At 50.3% G+C, this 18,422-nt stretch overlaps 1 protein-coding gene across 2 annotated transcripts in view; it reads left to right on the top strand.

The window, feature by feature from the left end:
• Positions 1-18,091, top strand: part of SCARA5 (scavenger receptor class A member 5) — a 117,616-nt gene extending 99,525 nt beyond the window's left edge. For both annotated transcript variants that reach the window (XM_060155758.1, XM_060155759.1), the window contains exons 8-9: positions 5,067-5,261; positions 15,673-18,091. In XM_060155758.1, the coding sequence (XP_060011741.1) occupies positions 5,067-5,261; positions 15,673-15,809 (332 nt within the window). In that variant the 3' untranslated portion in view covers positions 15,810-18,091. The remainder of the gene's footprint in view (positions 1-5,066; positions 5,262-15,672) is intronic.
• Positions 18,092-18,422: the final 331 nt, after the last annotated feature.

Raw genomic sequence — 18,422 nt, 5'->3', positions numbered from 1 at the left:
GAACAGGCTCCAGTGCTCGATGAGCCAACCCTGGGGTCTGGGTGTGCGGGGTGCGGGGGGCACACGTAGCCACAGGACTGATGGGGGCCATGACCTTGCTTGATGTGTGGGGAGCATGGGGCATAGACCAGGACTGACGCTGTGTCCCGTAATTATGGTTACCATATGTTTCCAATTTTTGGAAGTTGATCTGTTTCCAAATATTCTTTTGCCACTTGCATATACACTGAAGCCTCCTGGGAATTCTAATATTTCAGCATCCAAGTGCCGCTCTCCAGATTTCCCTCAGCACTCACTATAATCTCATGACAGACCACAGCCTTATTTTCTCATTTGGAATGTATGGTCATTGCACCAATAACTTGAATTCTGGGTCCAGGATCCAGGACCGTCCCACCGAAAGAAGCCATCAGTGAGGGGACTGAGTAGAAGGGGCTGTGCTGTAATAAAGAGGGTGTTGGAAACACTGGTAGCCCTGATGCTGACTCTCCTCAGGCTCCCACCAAAGCCGTTGGCTCTGGGCTTTGGGGAGCTCTGGGGAGCTGTGTCCACTAGACAGGACTTGCCCACTGGGGTATATACCATCTGAGTGCATTCATTCGTGCATGCCTTCGTTTAGCCCAGCTTGGGTGTCTTGATATACCAGGCACTGTATCAGGCCACATGACCTGTCTTCAGAATGCTTACAGTGTCCCAAAAGAGTAAACAGGAAATTATTACATGGAGTGATAAGTGTGTCCACAGAAGGGGCTGTAGCCAGGTATGGGGGAACCACAGAAGGCTTTCTGAGAGATGTGACATTCAAGCTGAGATTTAAAGGACATGAAAATCTTAGGCCAGAGTACAGACATGGGTTTTTCTGAGATGGGGGGGTGGGGGGAGGTCCACGTTCTCCCTCTGCTCATTCAGGTCAACACTCAAGGCCTTCCTTGTCTCCCCGTCCAGGATGGTGCCCCCCGCCATGATCCATTCCCTTCCTTGTCTCCCCATCCAAGATGGTGACCCCACCATGATCCATTCCCTTCCTTGTCTCCCCATCCAGGATGGAGCCCCCCGCCATGATCCATTCCCTTCCTTGTCTCCCCATCCAAGATGGCGCCCCCTCCACATTCCATTCCCTTCCTGTGCTTCTGTTCCCATCTGTGCATCACTATGTGGCCATAGTTATATTTTTATTTGTTTCCTAGCTTTATCGCTAGTCTCTCCCACTACAATATCAGTCCACGAGGGCAGAGACTTTGTTCATGGATGTATCCATAGCTCCTAGAACAGGACAAAGCCCCTAATAGATGATCACTTTTTTGGCAAAACAAAGAAGTGAACAGAGTGAGTTCAGGCTGGCCAGAGTGGAGACATTAAGGGGGAAGCTCTGAACATCAGCCCTGTTTGCCCACACTCCACCCAGCCTCTTCCTGTTATTTTGACCCTGAACTCTGCTTGGCCTGCTCTGGGACACACGGCATCCTCCTGCCCCTTCTCCCTCTACTGATGACCCCACACGGGGGCTGCTGTTGGAGGCCTCCTGGCCTGGCGTGGCCCACTGCCACCGTGACAGTGTGGTGACAGAGGTGAGGCGGGTCTGGGAGAAATCAAGGCTGACATCTCAGCCTCGGCCAACCCACCAGGGCCAACCCCTGTCCCGGGGCCAGGCCTCCTTTGCTGCTGCTGGCTCCAGGTTAGCTTGTCATGACTGCTCCCAGGGGAGCGTCCCTGTCTCAGACCTGGCCTCTGCATCCTGCTTCTCTCTGTGTTTTCTGTCTCCAGGATTCCTACACTCTCTTGCTCATCCCCAGCCTTTTCTGATAACCTGGCTGGAGCTTGTAAACCCACGTGGGGAGACTAGTCAGGGATGAAGGATGCAAACACATGTGGGGAGAATAGTCAGGGATGAAGGATGCCTAGAAAATGGAATTAAACTTTTCCAGGAGCCTTTCCATGCCATCACCCTGTACTCTTGCAGCATCTTGGGAGGGGTGTGGTCTCCTGGGGACTTCTGTGGTCCCCCTGTGCAGAATATTCTGGGGTTTTCCTAGCCTGGGCAACTCAAAACAGACACGCAGCCAGTTCTAATTCCTCTCCTTTCCCATGTGACACAGATACGGGGTTTATCAATTCCGCCACCTCCTCCAGGATCCTATAAAGGTCTTTGCCAGGACTTCCGTAGTGGTGCAGTGGTTAAGAATCCACCTGCCAATGCAGGGGACACGGGTTCGAACCCTGGTCCGAGAAAGTCCCACATGCTGCGGAGCAACTAAGCTCATATGCCACAACTCCTGAGCCTGTGCTCTAGAGCCCACAAGCCACAATTACTGAAGCCCGGGTGCATAGAGCCCGTGCGCCACAACAAGAGAAGCCCCTGCTCACTACAACTAGAGAAAGCCCGCATGCAGCAACGAAGACCCAACACAGCCAAAAACAAATAAATAAATAAATTTATTTATTTTTTTTTTAAAAAAAAGGTCTTTGCCAAGTCATAGTCATTAGAAGAGGGAATCCCCTAGCCCAGCCGGTCAAGAAAAGAAAGACAAAAACATAGTCCAAGGGTGCAGTACTTACTGGGAGCAGAACTTGACTGGGTTTGCTATTTTCTTTCTTTTTTTTTTTTTTTAAGATAAGGACTTTTAAAAATTAATTAATTTATTTATTTTTGGATGCGTTGGGTCTTTGTTGCTGCGCGCAGGCTTTCTCTAGTTGCAGCAAGCGGGGGCTACTCTTCATTGCGGCGCACGGGCTTCTCATTACAGTGGCTTGTCTTTGTTGCGGAGCACAGGCTCTAGGCACGCGGGCTTCAGTAGTTGTGGCATGCAGATTCGGTAGTCGTGGCTCATGGGCTCTAGAGCACAGGCTCAGTAGCTCCTGCCATTGGGATCTTCCTGGACCAGGGATTGAACCCACGTCCCCTGCATTGGCAGGCGGATTCTTAACCACTGCGCCACCAGGGAAGTCCAGGTTTGCTATTTTCGCCGGCAGTTCGTGGAAGGGTTTTCCTGCATCGTATCACACACCTGTCCCTGTGTCACAGCACAGTTGTACCCGTCTCCACCCCACACATCCAGACGGCTTCTGGCTGCAAAAGTGGCAACACTCCAATATCTTGTCAAGCTCAGGTCCCTGAGGGGCGAAGATACCTGCCCCCCACCCCAACTCATGGCATGGCAGACAGGTTGGCGAAAGGACCTTAGATGACACATCGGTAGACCCAAGCTGCCATCCCAGCTCTGGCACTAACGGTGTGTATCTCCCTGATGCTGTAAGTCTCCAGCCAAACCCTGGCTTTGAGATGATCCAAAGGCTTTTTTCAGCTGCTCCCCTTGGAGAAGTAACGCCTTGCTTTGTAATGCAAAAGAATGAATCTTCACTCTTTCATCCATGTAGCAGACGTTTACTGTACATTTCCTGCAGCCAAGCTCTGTGCTGAACAGAGTTTATAGATGAATGTGACAGGGCTTCAGCCATCAGAGATGGGGATCGGGGGTTGCAAACTAGGACTTGCTTATTTCCTACTACGTTCCAGGCACCGTGCTTAGAGCCTTAACACAGGTCATTTCACTTAGTCTGCAAAACAGCCCTATGCGTTGTCCCCATGTCACAGTTGGGGCAATGCCCTCAGAGAGTCTAGAACACTTTCTTAAGGTCGTTCAGGTAGAAAGAAGAGTCTTGTATGTGCCAGGCGCCGTTCTAAGCTCTTTACACCTATTGCTGTATTTCACTGATTCTGTGACACACATTTTAACATCTCTGAAATCTGGAAGCCTGTAGCAATATGTATAGCCTGCCACTGTAACTGGCAAAGCTTCTTCCTTCTTAGTAGCATGTAAAATAGTGATGGGCCTTACAAAACAGCGGCTTTTAAGATTTGATGAATTACTGTCCCCCACTTAACAGGTAGTAAGGGACAGAGCCAGAATTCACACCCAGGTCTGTCTGGCTTCAAACACTTTCGTGCTGACAGCCTAGTGGGAAGGTGGACACAGATGACAGCACAGAGACAACACAACACTCAGCACAGTGTCTCAGCCCTGTGCTGAGACACAGGGGGACCCCTCCACCTACTAAACCACACAGCAGGGCCACCTGTTCACAAAGCCTTGACCATCCCTTGATTTCCTCTGTTCCCCTTCACCATCCGCTCCGGCAGGCCTGACTGCTGGTCACCAGGTGTCAAAAGGTAGAGAGGAATCCAACAATTCTGCTCCTTGGTATTTACCCAAATGAGTTGAAAACTTATGTCTACACAGAAATCTGCACAGGAATGTTTGTAACAGCTTTATTCATAATTCCTTCCAAGAGGTCCTTCAGTGGGTGAATGGATAACTAAACTGTGGTACATCCAGACAATGGAATATTATTCAGTGCTAGAAAGAAATGGCGCTATCAAGCCAATGAAAGACATGGAGGAACCTTAAATGCATATGACTAAGTGAAAGAGGCCAATCTGAAAAGACTACATACCGTATGATTCCAAGTATATGACATTCTGGGAAGGGCAAAACTATGGAGACAGGAGAAAGATCAGTGGTTGCCAGGGGTTCGGAGGTGGGGTGGCAGGTGAATAGGTGGAACACAGGGGATTTTTAGGGCAGTGAAACCGCCCTGTAGGACACTGTAATGATGGAGACATGTCATTAGACATTTGCCCAAAGCATAGAATGGACAACACCAAGAGTGAACCCTAGTGTAAACTGTTGACTCTGGGTGATCGTGCCGTGTCATTGTGGGTTCACAGATTACCGCCATGGTGGAGGTGTTGATAGTGGCAAAGGGGGCTGTGCATGGCGGGGTGGGGGGATAGGAGGTTTATGGGAAATATTTGTACCTCCTTCTCAATTTTACTATTAAAAAAAATAAAGTCTTTTAAAAAAAAAAGGTGGAGAGAAGACGGGCAGGGGTGATAACGGGCAGGGGTGACACCACGGTTTCTTCTGGCTGCCGGCTCCACCTCAGCTGTAGCCCCAGCTCCCCTCTCCTATGCCGGGTGGTGGTGGGGAGCCGGGGGGGGGGCCCAGGCGGGGCCCCACTATGTCCAGCTCGGGTAGTGACCCGTGACCCTGCGCTGCTCCCGGCAGGTGGCGTGGAGGCCCTGATGGTCCGGCTGGTGAATGGCTCGGGCCCACACCAGGGCCGCGTGGAGGTGTACCATGAGCGGCGCTGGGGCACCGTGTGCGATGACGGCTGGGACAAGAAGGACGGAGACGTGGTGTGCCGCATGCTGGGCTTCCCCAACGCCGAGGACGTGCACCGGACGGCTCAGTTCGGACAAGGTAGGGCACCCAGAGGAGGAGAACGTGGGGCGAGGGTCCCGGAGGCCTAGGTCTGCCCTCCTGTCCAGCATCCCCTTGACAGAAGTCCTGCCAGTGTCAGCCGGGCTCTGCCTGGATCCTTCCCGCCATGACCACGGGATGCTCATGGCCCCCAAGCTAGCTGGTCTGTCTTCAGACAGTTCTGCTTATTCGAACATTCTTCCTTCCCTTGAATTGACTCCCTTGCTTTTCTGGTCTCCTACTGGCCCCCGTTTTCAGCCCTGCATCTCAGGGCTCTTATCTTATCCCATGCCCATTTGTCCCGATTACATTTTTTTACTATTTAGTGCTTAGATAGCACTGTCTGTGTGCCAGGCTCGGTTCTAAACATGTTAAAAATATTCACTCACGTAATCCTTACCACACTAGGAAGCAGGTACAGCTATCATCCCTATATTCCATATGCAGAAACGGTGGCACAGAGAGGCTAGATAACTTGTCCAAGGTCACACAGCTAGCGAATGGCAGAGCCCAGGTTCAGACCCAAGCAGGTAGCTCGGGAGTCCGTTCTCTTATCCACTCTGCTGGCTGTCCCTGCTCCTCTTTGAGTCTTTTCTTCTTCAGATGAGGATCTCCAAACACTTCATCTCATCCTCAGGGGAAAAGATTTTCGCAGTCTTCACCATTTTGGTTGCTTTCCTTTGACAGGCTTAGACGGTACAGGAGAGTTTGAGGGAGAGGTGCAGACCCTTCCTGGGCAGACGGCTGATTTGAACCATCTGTCCCTTTCCGATTGCAAAGAGGTTGGCTCTACCCCAGCTCCAGTCTCTATCCACAGCACTGTGTCTTCCCCTCCGGCTAGTCCTCTGTATTAGTCTGCTCAGCTGCTGTAACAAATACCACAGACTATAGGACTTAAACTGCAGACATTTATTTTCTCATAGTTCTAGAGGCTAGAAGTCCAAGGTCAAGGTGTTGGCAGGTCTGGTTTCTCCTGAGGCCTCTCTCCTTGGCTTGTACAGGGACATCTTCCCCCTGTGTCCTCACATGGTCATCCCTCTGTGTGGGTCTGTGTCTCTTCCTCTTAGAAGGACACCAGACATATTGGATTAGGGCCCCTCTAATTACCTCATTTATCCTTAATCACCTTTTTAAAGGCCCTGGGTCCAAAGACAAGCACATTCTGAGGTCCTGGGGGTTAGGACTTCCACATAGGAATTTTGGGGGGGGACACAATAACAGCCATAACAATTCAGCTACACACACAGAACACCACACATTCACACTCAGACATAACTACTCACCGTCACAAATGCTTTGCCCTTCATCGGACCTCGAACTCAGAGAAACCTGTGTTGACTTACAACGAAAACAATGGTCTCACCTGCTTGAAGACAGTGCTCCCTGCACCTGTATAATAATGTGCTGCGCCCGACTGTGTGATCTCGTTGCCCCTCCACCCTGCATCTTGGTGTCCCAGCTCTAACTTAAAGGGCCTTACAGACTCTGTGATGTGCCTTCCAGCTTGGGCCCCTGGAATGTGCAATACTTCTGCTCAGCTGTCACGAGGGCCTGCATTCTGGCAGGTGTGGGGAGGGATTTGGACTGACCCACTCACACTCAGTTGCCAGGTCCCCTGGTGACCTGTGGAGGGACCGCTGGCCCCGCTATGGAGGCTACTTGTGTCACGGAGCGTGTGCTGTCTTACCTGAGACCATGGGGGCCCAGCCCACTGTGCTAAACTGTAAAGGGCCTCGTGGTGAGAGGAGGGGCATCCTTTTCAGATGGGGACAAAGAGCCGGGTCACATCCCAACTGGCCACGGAACCCTCCGCTCCCCACGGCTGCCTTTCTTCTCGCGCCCACTTTGGAGTGCCACAATCCTGGCTCAGAACCTTGTCCCTTAGACCTCAGTCACTGTTGCAGACTGAATGTTTGTGTCGCCCGCCCCCCCAGATTCATAGGTTGGAATCCTCAGCCCCAATGCGATGGTATCAGAAGGTGGGGCCTTTGGGGGGTGATCAGGTCAGGAGCAGAGCCCTCATAATGGGACTGGTGCCCTTATAAAAGGGACCTCAGAGAGCTCCCTCCTGCTTCCGTGAGGACGTACAGCAGCCTACAAGCCGGAAGAGGGCCCTCCCCTAGAACCGGAACACGCAGGCACCCTGGTCTTGGACTTGCAGCCCCCAGAACAGTGAGAAATAAATGTGTGTTGCTTAGAAGCCACCCAGCCCGAGCAGACAAGACAATCACACTCACTGAAGTGACTCCTGTGAAATGTGTTGTGACAGCTGGCGGAGAGATTGACCCCAGCGTCCTGGCCTCTCGACTTCAAGGCCAGCGCGCGGGGAGTTCAAAGGGTCCAGCTCCACGGAGGGCAGCCCACGCGGGGAGAGCGCTTCCCTCCCATCTAAAGCTCTGTGCTGGGTCTCAGCCTGTTTTCTTCAAGGAAAACTGCCATTTCTGTTTGCATGAGGAACAGAAACAGTGGGAACGGTCCTCGTTTTCCTTTTTTGGCTCCAGTGAGGGCTTCTCCCTAATAAGTGGAAGTAAACCTTTGGAGGGGAAAAATCGTAAACTCTTTTAGTGAAGCCACATTAGGTCATTTGAATGTCATGGGCAGGGTTAGCCTAAAACTCTTTCATCCTGCCTTGATTTTTGTATTGTATGGTGTGAAGGGAAGCTCTACAATTGCCACCGGATTTTTTTTTTTTGGCCGCATTGCACGGCTTGTGGGATCTTAGTTTCCCGACCAGGGATCGAACCCGGGTCCACGGCAGCGAAAGTGCCGAGTCCTAACCACTGGACTGCTAGGGAATTCCCACCACTCAAGTCTTTAAACCAGTCAGTGGGAAGCCAGGCTCGCTTCCACATCAGCATCAAATTTGCACCGTACTTTCCCATCATCATCCAATAACTTAGGTCACGTGATATTCGAGACCTGGACAGGTAGGCAGTCCAGGTGTCACTCATGGGTGCACAGAGGGAAATGGGGGCCGGGGAAGGGATGGGGCTTGCCTGGCACCCATCCTCCTAGCCCGGCTGCAGCTTCTGGCTCTTTCCATGGGCAGGCACTAGGCTCAGCACCGGGGCACAGAGTTGAGTCAACCTAGTCTCTGACCTCAGCACATTCAGTTTAGAGGGGGAGGCAGACATGTTCACAGATTCTAAACTGTTGGAAGGGCTGTGCTGCCCTAGCAGCTGGGGGCAGAGGGAGGGGAAGCCCGCCTCTCCTGGCAGCTGGCGGGGTTTGCATCAGGTCCCAACGGCCCTCTGACCACAGCCTCGCGTCATGCAGGTGCCCCGATTCCCAATCCCAGTCTGCTCGCCCTCCGCCTCACGGAGTCTCCCAAGCCCCTGGCCCCGCGCTCCATCCACGCTTGTTTCTCTTCCGGCTGTGCTTCCTGCCCTGCCAGCCAGGACTGCAGACTCGTCCCTTCTCGCACCCTCACCCACTCCCGTGTCCCTTATCTGCTGGGTCCCTGAGTCTTAACAAATGCTACCAGTGTCAACGTCTCTGGTCCCTTGACTCTGTCCCCTCCTCTCTGTTCCCCCTGCTCTTGCCTTAGGAGCTTGGGCTGGGTAGAGCAGTGGCTAGGAGCTCAGTCTCTGGGTCAAAGCCAACCTAGCATCCCATATGTGCCACTTACTAGCTGGTGACCTGGAGCAGATTTCTCAACCTCTCCAGGCTTCAGTCCCTCCGCTTTTGCAGGATGATTGCAAACTCGAAGTGAGATCACATACGGGGAGCAGTTAGCACAGTGCAGGCCCTGAGGTGCACATTTATTTGCTGCTTGTTGGGTGGAGATGGGGGCGTCCTCCATGAGCTGCTTCCCACGCTACTGCCCCCTGTCCCCCTCCTGGCTGCCAGGGATCTTTCTAAGATGCACTCCTGCCTCTGTCACTCCCCTGCCCGATGCTCAGTGGGTCTTTCCTGCTCTCAGGATCAAATCTGGTTTCCTTAGCTTAGTGCCCAAGGCCAGTCCTCACACACCTCCCGCCTCTGACGGCGCATCCCTTAGCTGCGTGCGCCCACGTGTAGCCTCTGAGCTCACACAGCTGTTTCCCGGCTCCGTATCCCCTCACGTGCTGTTGCTTGGGTCTGGAATGCCTTTCCCTCCTCTTCACCTAGCTAATTCCTCCTCAGCTTTTAAAGTCAGCTCAATGATCACCTCCGGAGGGGAGCTTTGCTCTTCCACCCCAGCCCATGATGTAGATACCCCCTCTGCTCCCGTGGCATCTTCTGCGCGTACCTCTCACATGCTCCTGATCGCTGGGGTATGTGGGAACACCTTGAGGCCAGAGCTCCGAAACCCAGGACTGTGCCTGGGACGTGATAGGTACTGGATAAATGTGGGAGGGAGGAAGGAGGGACAGGAGGAGGGGGCGAGGGAAGAAGGGAGGAAGGAACTTCTGTGCCTGCCAAACCTGCGTCCTCCCCAGAGCCATAGAAGGAACTGCCGCACCCTGGCAATGCTCTCTGTGGTCTGGCACTATAAAAGTTTTCCTGGACGGGGCTCAATAATTGAATTATCAGTTTCCCTGGGAAAAAAGCAAGGAAAGACCCAAATGAGAACGACTTGGAGATTTTTTTTTTTTTTTTTAATTTTAAATTGGTCCAAGAGCTGTTGGAGAGGGAATGAGTGCAGATCAGGAAGATGGAGGGTGATGGCTGGAGCAAGGGTCCAGGAGGAGATGGAGGGCGTGAGACCACCATAGCACTGCTGGGAAATTAGTCCTGAGCCCGCCAAGAAAATCTTTCTTTGAGACAGACAAAAGGAGCTGAGGAGGGGTACAAATGCATACAGATTTGTAGGTGGGAGTGGGTGGACAGAATTGGGAGTGTTCTCTTTTAATTATATGATTAGCATTGTTTTGCCCTTTTTTTCTAAAATAAAATTCAAATACTGGGAGGTGGCTTAGTGCAAGGGTCAGCAAACATTAAAGGGCCAGGGAGTAAATATTTTGGGCTTTCTGGGCCCGATGGTCGCTCTCACAACTACTCAGCTCTGTAGTTGTAGCATAAAAGCAACTACAGACAAAATGTAATCAGACTGGGGGCAGGGAGGCTCTGTGTTCCAATAAAACTTTATTTACAAAAGCAGGCAGCAGGTCAAATTGGGTTTGCAGCCTCCCGGTTTAGTGATCTGTGCTGTGTGCCGTGTATGTGGTTCTATAAGGAACGGGGACTGGACTGGCAGGACGTCAGTGGCCTGGGTCATGATCTCATTCCTTTAACAGTCGTGGGACAGGTCACTTAACCTTTCTGGAGCCTTAGTTTTCCTACCTCTTAAATATCTGTTTGATAGCCATCCTGCCTGTCCCTGTGTGAGGCTCAGATGGCAGCCTGTAGGAATCAGTGTAACTCATTCTGATCTCAGAGTGACAGCAGTGAGTGGTGGCTTAAAGCAGGATCTTAGTTCCCTGCCTAGGAACTGAACCTGGGTAGCCTGGATGAAAACCAGGAATCCCAGCCGCTGGACCACCAGGGGCCAGAGGCTAGAAGCTAAGTGGCCCTGGCTCTTGCCCCCATTTGAAAGCCAGAGTGTTTCAAGGAGGCAAAAACTAAAAGCACGTACAAAGTTTATTATTAGAGACACAGCACAACAAGTGGGAGAGCACACAGAGAAATGGTTTGTTTGTCAGAGACTGAAGCAAGGCAGAAATACACACCTGGAGAGAAAGGGTGTAGGCGTCTTCTAATGAGCGCAGTAAAGAGGTGATCTAAATCATTTATTTAGGACAGTCCTTCCGGGTCTTTGTTTACCTTTGGCCAATTTCTTGTTTCTTATTCCACGCCTGACCTGTCCTAGGACTCTCCCCAACATGCGTGCTAACTTTTTGCTAAGATGGATCCCACTGCAGAGGCCGATGGGGGTCTTGGCATCACTTATTATGGGGTGGCACCCCCTCCTTTTTGACCCCCCCAAGGAGTCTTAATGTGCCTGTGCAGTCAGGGAGTTTTTCTTAACCTCAGGAGTAGTCATCTTATCTCTTCAGCAGAGCTCAGTTTTTGCCACTAACTTTGTCCTTGGAGTGTCTGGGGGAGAACAAAGCTTCAATTTTACTGCCCTTGACAAACACCAGCTGTGCAGCCCAGGGGCCCATCTACTTCCTACCTCAATTCCTTCTATTAATATTACTCAAACATGCAGCAGCTCAAATGTTTGTCCCATGAAGCAGAGATTTTTTTGTTTTGTTTTTATAAAATTTTGAAATGTTGCTTTCCCTTTACAGTTATAACCAAATATTGGCTCTACTCCCCATGTTATATATTGGACTGGCCAAAAAATTCGTTCAGTTTTAAGTAAAAATGAAAGACATTTTTCATGTTCACGAAGGACTTTATTGAACAACGGTTTCACTAACCGAACGAACTTTTTGGCCAACCCAGTAATACATCCTTCAGCTTATCTTACAGCCAATAGTTTGCACCTCCCTGTTCCCCACCCCTGTATTGCCCCTCCCCTCCCACTGGTAACGACTAATTTGTTCTCTATATCTGTGAGTCTGCTTCTTTTTCGTTATATTCACTAGTTTGCTGTAGTTTTTAGATTCCACTTATAAGTGATATAATACAGTGTTTGTCTGTCTCTGTTTGACTTATTTCACTTAGAATAATGCCCTCCAAGTTCACCAGTGTTACTGCAAATGGCAACATTTCGTTCTTTTTTATAGCTGAGTAGTATTCCATTGTATATATATACCACAGCTTCTTAATCTATCCATCTGTGATGCACACTTAGGTTGCTTCCGTATCTTGGCAATTGTAAATAATGCTGCTATGAACATTGGGGTGCATGTATCTTTCAAATTCGTGTTTTTGGTTTTTGGTTTCTATCAGTGGGATTGCTGGGTCATATAGTAGTTCTATTTTTAGTTTTTTGAGAAATCTCCATACTGTTCTCCACAGTGACTACACCCATTTACATTCCCACCGACAGTGTTTTTCTTTAATCATTTTTTGTTCATTGATGTAGTCCCTACACCAAGAATAGTGCTGAGCATGGAGTAGACTCTTAAATACTTGTTGGGGCTTCCCTGGTGGCGCAGTGGTTGAGAGTCCGCCTGCCGATGCAGGGGATGCAGGTTCATGCCCCGGTCTGGGAAGATCCCACATGCCGCGGAGCGGCTGGGCCTGTGAACCATGGCCGCTGAGCCTGCACGTCCGGAGCCTGTGCTCCGCAACGGGAGGGGCCACAATGGTGAGAGGCCCACGTACCACCAAAAAAAACGAAAACAAAACAAAACAAAAAAATAAAATCTCCACTTACGCATGCCAACAATATCACCTTCCAACGGCTCTAAGTGTCAGAAGACCTGGCCTCTCGTCCCAGTTTTTCCTCCTCAAGGTAAAAACCTCACCCTGTTGTTTAATTTTTCTGATTGTACAGTGGGGAGCAGAGTAGCCCCTTTCCCGCTTACCTGATGGGGCATCTTATGGAGCTCCCAGAAAGACTGCGGAGGAGCAGACCTAATCTAGAGCAGGGCTTTTCAGACCTGAATGCATGCCTGAATCTAGGAGATCTTGTTAAGATGCAGACTCTGATTCGGGTCCGGGTGGGCCCGAGACTCTGTGTTGCTAACAACCTCCCAGGTGATACTGATCTCCTGGTCCTTGGGCCACACGTTGAGTATCAGGTGTCAGCTCTAAAGCTAAAAGGATGATTGGTACCTGGAGTCATGACAGTGCTAGCTCCTCTGACATGGCAAGGAGCAGAAACGGTCTTTGGGTTCATAGGCCCTTCAGCGATGTCCCAGGAACTGTAGATACTCACTGCTGCTGATTTAACAACGCTTTTCTCATTTTATTAGCTCTTCCGTGACTGGATGTTAGCCAGAGCTCCCTAGCCAAACACCAGCTAGAGGTTGGGGTCTTGTGATCCTGTGTATGCATTTGGGCTCGTAACCTTGGGGCCTGTTCTGTATTTGTCGGTCTCCTTCATTTGCTCCTTTATTTGTTTTGGATGTGACTAATCCCACAGAGCTCTTGGGCCTGTAGCCCAAGGAAGGGTAATTTGTAAACTGATGCGTTTTCCAGGAGACATTTAATCTGAGAATTTTTGCTCGGCTTCAGAGGGCTTATTGTGTAAGAGGCACGCTGTATCCGGCTAGGGAAGAGGCTCTGATGAAGAAATAACATCCAAAGAGACAGCAGAAGGAGGCCTCTCCTCCCAGCTCTGTTCCTGAATTCACTGCTTGGTATTCCCATGACAACAGATGCTGAACATCTCGGCATAAAAAATATGTCCAAACCACTTAGTTCATGCGGTCGATTTCGTGGGCAGCAAAATGGTTTAGGTGCTCCCTTGATGCTCTTTGTAAAGGGGTTTCCCACGCAATCCAAGGGTGAGTGACAGTTTTAAGGGTTTTAAGAATTAGTCCTGACAATTCCTCTAAAAGGAGAGGTTGTCTGGCTGCTGAGAGTTGGGACAGGGAGAAAACGGGGGTAGGGTCAGGGGACAGTACTAATCCCTGAGCTACCTTTTGTATAGGGTTTTGGTGCATCTGAAAGCCCTTTAAAATACAGGAACTGGGGATTCCCTGGTGGTCCGGGGGTTAGGACTCTGTGCTCTCACTGCCGAGGGCCCGGGTTCAATCCCTGGTCGGGGAGCTAAGATCCCACAAGCCATATGGTGTGGCCAAAAATAAGAAAAATATTCTCTTGGGACGTCCCCAGTGGTCCAGTGGTTAAGACCCCGCCCTTCCAGTGCAGGGGGTGCAGGTTCCATCCCTGGTTGGGGAACTCAGATCCCACATGCCATGCAGTGTGGCCCAAAAAACACAAAAAACAAAATACAGGAATACATGTTACCTCGTTGAACTTGCCCAGGTTGACACAGTCAGTAATGTTGGAACCCAGTTTATGACCTTTGACCCCATGATTTTTGGTTCCGGCTCAGAGACCTAACAAGTCAGGGTGCTGGAGTGACCAGCCATCCCGGTTTACCCAGAACCTACCCAGCTCTAGCACGAAAAGTCTCATATCTCGGGAATCCCTTCCCAGTTTTACAACTGAAATGGTCTTCCTAGATGGGAATGAGACTTGAACTGAGATTTATTCTACTTATTGTAAAGCCCTATTTCTGCTGTACCTATTTCTGCTTCTCACACTTCAATGCAGAACCACTTGCTTCAAAGGTAGATTTGGATTCAGTAGGTGTTGGGTGGAGCCTGAGGTTCTGCAGTTTTGACAAGCTCTGGGGAATGCTGATGCCACTGGTCCGGGACCACGCTTTGTGCAGCGAAGCTCTAAGCTACTGCTTCCACGGGAGAGGGGAGCCCTAAAGCTCAGGCATCCTTCCAGAGGGCTCCCAAGTGAGCTCCCGCCATTGGAGACCTTCCTTGGCCATCAGCCCAGAGAGCCCACCTGAACCATGGGTGATGGCCCTGCCCGTTCATCAGTGGGGGCTCTAGGTGACTTCTCCCCTCTCCACTGACCCCTCTGACCCCAGACGAGCCCTCTCCATTCCCTTGGAGCCTCACCCAGCTGCCCTATTCCCTTGACATTCAGTAAGGGACCTCAGTGCCAAGTCTATGTCTCTTGAGACTCAGGTGCAATCTTGGGAAAGCCAGCTAAAGGCTCCCCTGCATGGGCATCTTCAGACCAGTCGGGTGGTCCCCTTAAGAACTGAGTGAACAGACAGGCAAAACTCAGCTACATTGTCGTAGGGAGCTTGTATTTTGGGAACTTGACCTAATTACTTGTGGTTAGGGATGCTTCTGCCTGTCATTACATAGATGTCTGGTTATAATGTTAAATTCTGGGATCCCCTGTCATTCCGAGTACCAATGTTTTGAGCTCATAGAAAGAGACCGTCTGCTTTAAATTTCAAAAGATTGAAGGTAATGTTGGTACTGGCATACTTGAGATACTTATGGGGCACTGGATCTGTCCAACCCAGCGTCTCTCTAACACTGTCCTTCTGATTAGGCCCCGTCTGAATATGCATCAACAAATGCCGCAAGATATCGTAACTCAAAAGCTATGAAGTGTCTCGTATAAAGCATGGCCTGGGAGGCAGCAAGACTTGGGCTTGAGTTCAGACTCTGCCACTTACAAGCTGAGCAACCTTGCACCAGTTGCCATCTGAACCTCAGTTTTCCCATCTAGGAAAAGGGTTTATTCATGGCTATCTCACAGCACCACGGTGAGAATGGATGAAGATCGTATGTGTAAGATGCTGACACATAGGGGCTACTCAGTAAATACCACCGTCTCCACTGTCAATTATTCTTATTCTGCCCTCAAGAAACTGAGCTAGAAAAGAAGTATTTGGTCTTGGTGGAATGGAGAAGGCAGATGGGAACCACTAGATTTGAGAACTGACAGCAGAGCTTGGGACAGCCGGGTCAAGGACAGACAGCAGTGTTCCTATCTGTTCTGCCCTCCTGCATCTCCGCTAAGAAATCGTGTTGACTTGTCTCCACAGGCACAGGGAGGATTTGGATGGATGATGTCGCCTGCAAGGGCACGGAGGAGAGCATCTTCCGCTGCAGCTTCTCCAAATGGGGGGTGACAAACTGCGGACACGCTGAGGATGCTGGAGTGACATGCAAGAGACACTGACAGTGGGCACAGCCCAAGGTCCGGACCCAGCTGCCAAGCCTCCTTCCTGCATTCCTGGGGTGGGGGCATCGCTCGGGGCTCCCCTGACCCATGCCTCCCCGCCCAGCACCCCCAGACCCCTGGATTCCCATCCCAGGACCCATGGTGGCCTGTCATCCTCCTCTCCTTGGACATCTTTTCCAAAGCACAACTCTGGGATCTACTGCCTGTCTCTCCCTTCCACCAGGGTTCCTGCATGGAGCCCTGGTCAACTGGATCGCCGTTTTGCCAAGTCTTCTAAAACACCATGCGTCAGGCCTCCGTATCCATGCTCTCTGTGGTCTGTGAGTTACAGATAAATGTTGGCCACAAATGCATCCGTGAAGATGGGAGGGAGGCATCCCAGATCGTTTACTCTGCAGATTATTCCCAAACCTCAGGCCAAGAGTTTTGACCAGCCAGAGACAATACTGAGTGATTCATTTTCCCCCTTTACTCTGCCTCTGCACAGCGTTTGTTAGTTGGGGGAACTGACATAGAGGAGAGGCCAGCTGTAGGAGCCAGAGGGAAATGCGAGTCTCCTGCAGGAACCAGTCTGGATTCAGAGAAGAGGAGTGAAAGGAACATTTATTGAGTGACTGCCACGCGTGCTATTACATAGTATCTTGGGTGCTAAATTCGTTTATTACTTTGCAGCATTCCTATAAGTCACGTTAGTGTGGGTACCACGTCACCGCCAGGTAGCATTCAACTGACCCCTTCACCTGACCTATTAGTCAGATCGAGAATGACTGAGACCAGTGTTGCTACCTGAACTTTCCTGTGTCTTGGCCAGGCTCGAGCAAGAAGCTTGGGTGCAGGATGGGTGTGACTAGAAGGTTACATACTCCAAACCCCACAGGGTGTGAGTTCAAGGTCGGACAGGACTGGCTCCCAGGGCAACCATCCACACAGGAGGAAAGCTGATTTGGAGGGGGACATGGGGGCTGTCTGGGTTAAACCAAGATCAGCCCTCAGGTATCTGGCAGTCAGGGTTGAAGCTATGTCACCTGTGTCTCGGAGCTCTTTGGAGGTGATGGTATGGAACCTTCCAGGCCTCTTTGGGTGTCATCCTGTGGTCAGGAGAACACATGTCCTGACAGAGCCTATAAGAGTGAAAGGAGGGGACTTCCCTGGTGGCACAGTGGTTAAGACTCCGTGCTCCCAATGCAGGGGGCCCGGGTTCGATCCCTGGTCAGGGAACTAGATCCCACATGCATGCCGCAACTAAGGAGCCCACGTGCCGCAACTAAGGAGCCGGCGAGCCGCAACTAAGGAGGCCACGAGCCTCAACTAAGGAGCCCGCCTGCCTCAACTGAGACCCACTGCAACCAAATAAATAAATATGAAAAGAAAAAAAAAGATTGAAAGGAAATGAGGATTCCCTACAATCTCTGGGGGAAGAAGAGGCCGTGGGCCTTTGCAAGTCCTCAATCTGCACCCCTTTCCTAGTGATGGGGAGATCATATTCTGCTTTTGACACGAGGAGGAGGTCAGACTGGGCCATATATGTGTTCTAGGCCTGGGGACCTACATGGTAGCAAGTGAGCGCAGACCCTCCTCCCTTGAGGGAGACACAAACTCAGTCAGGCCTCAGATACACAATCACCTGTCCTATCTGGTGAGCACCGCTTGCCTGGGGAAGGTGACAGCTGGGACCCTCTGGGTGTGAGACCAGCAAAGTTCCTGGCTGACAACTGAACCAATATGTGCTATTGGTTGTTCTTTGCGAGCCATATGCTTATTATTCATTAATGTCCCAACGATCAGAGACTCTCCTTCTGACTAATTGCTATGTTTACATAACACGCATGTACTCATGCATCTTTTCCCAGAGCCAATATATGTATGCATATATGAACACAGCACTCTTTACTATAAATAGCTCAGCACACCACAAATTTTGCATTAAAAAAGAAAATACTCAAGGTGGAAAGATGTCACGTTGAACGATGTAAATTCCCAAGTCCGTTCTGGCAAAGAATCCAGTTATCCTACCAACGCAGACCCACATAACTTTCTTACTTGGTCTTTTCATTCGGGAAAATACAAGTCTTGCTTTACATCAAAGAAAAACGACGGTGATAAGTGTCTGAACCTTAAAATAAAAGTCTACTAGTTTACATTCCTACTTAAGAGGACATGGAAATAAAATAACCATGGACCTGTATTTCAGGGACTAAAGGAAATTAGGCCAGGCCTAAAATACATCAGACCTTTTATAAGAAAGAATTTCAATAAAGCTAAAAACATGTTGCTAACAAGCTTCCCCTCATATTCTTTCTCATGAAAACCCGGTGAGCGTGGGGAGGACGGGTGAAAATTGGATCGTCTGATAATTTTTCAGCGGGAATTGGTGGAATGGGTGGCTTATGAGAAGCTGTCTTAATACTTCCAGAGGTCAGTAACCACAGTCTAGACCAAGAACATGGTGGCACATGGTGTCTTAAGCCCTATTCGGTAACCTAAGGAAAGGGTCCCAAGCAGCAGAACAATAATCATGGCCCAGCTTGTAAGAGAATTGCTTTCATAGTCATTAAAGGAAAGAACACCTATTTCCTCACTTCTCCAGAGTTCTTACTTGGGGATGTGCTC

Source organism: Lagenorhynchus albirostris, chromosome 7 (genome assembly GCF_949774975.1).
Source record: "Lagenorhynchus albirostris chromosome 7, mLagAlb1.1, whole genome shotgun sequence".
Classification (NCBI taxonomy): domain Eukaryota; kingdom Metazoa; phylum Chordata; class Mammalia; order Artiodactyla; family Delphinidae; genus Lagenorhynchus; species Lagenorhynchus albirostris.
This window is presented reverse-complemented; position numbering and strand designations above follow the sequence as displayed.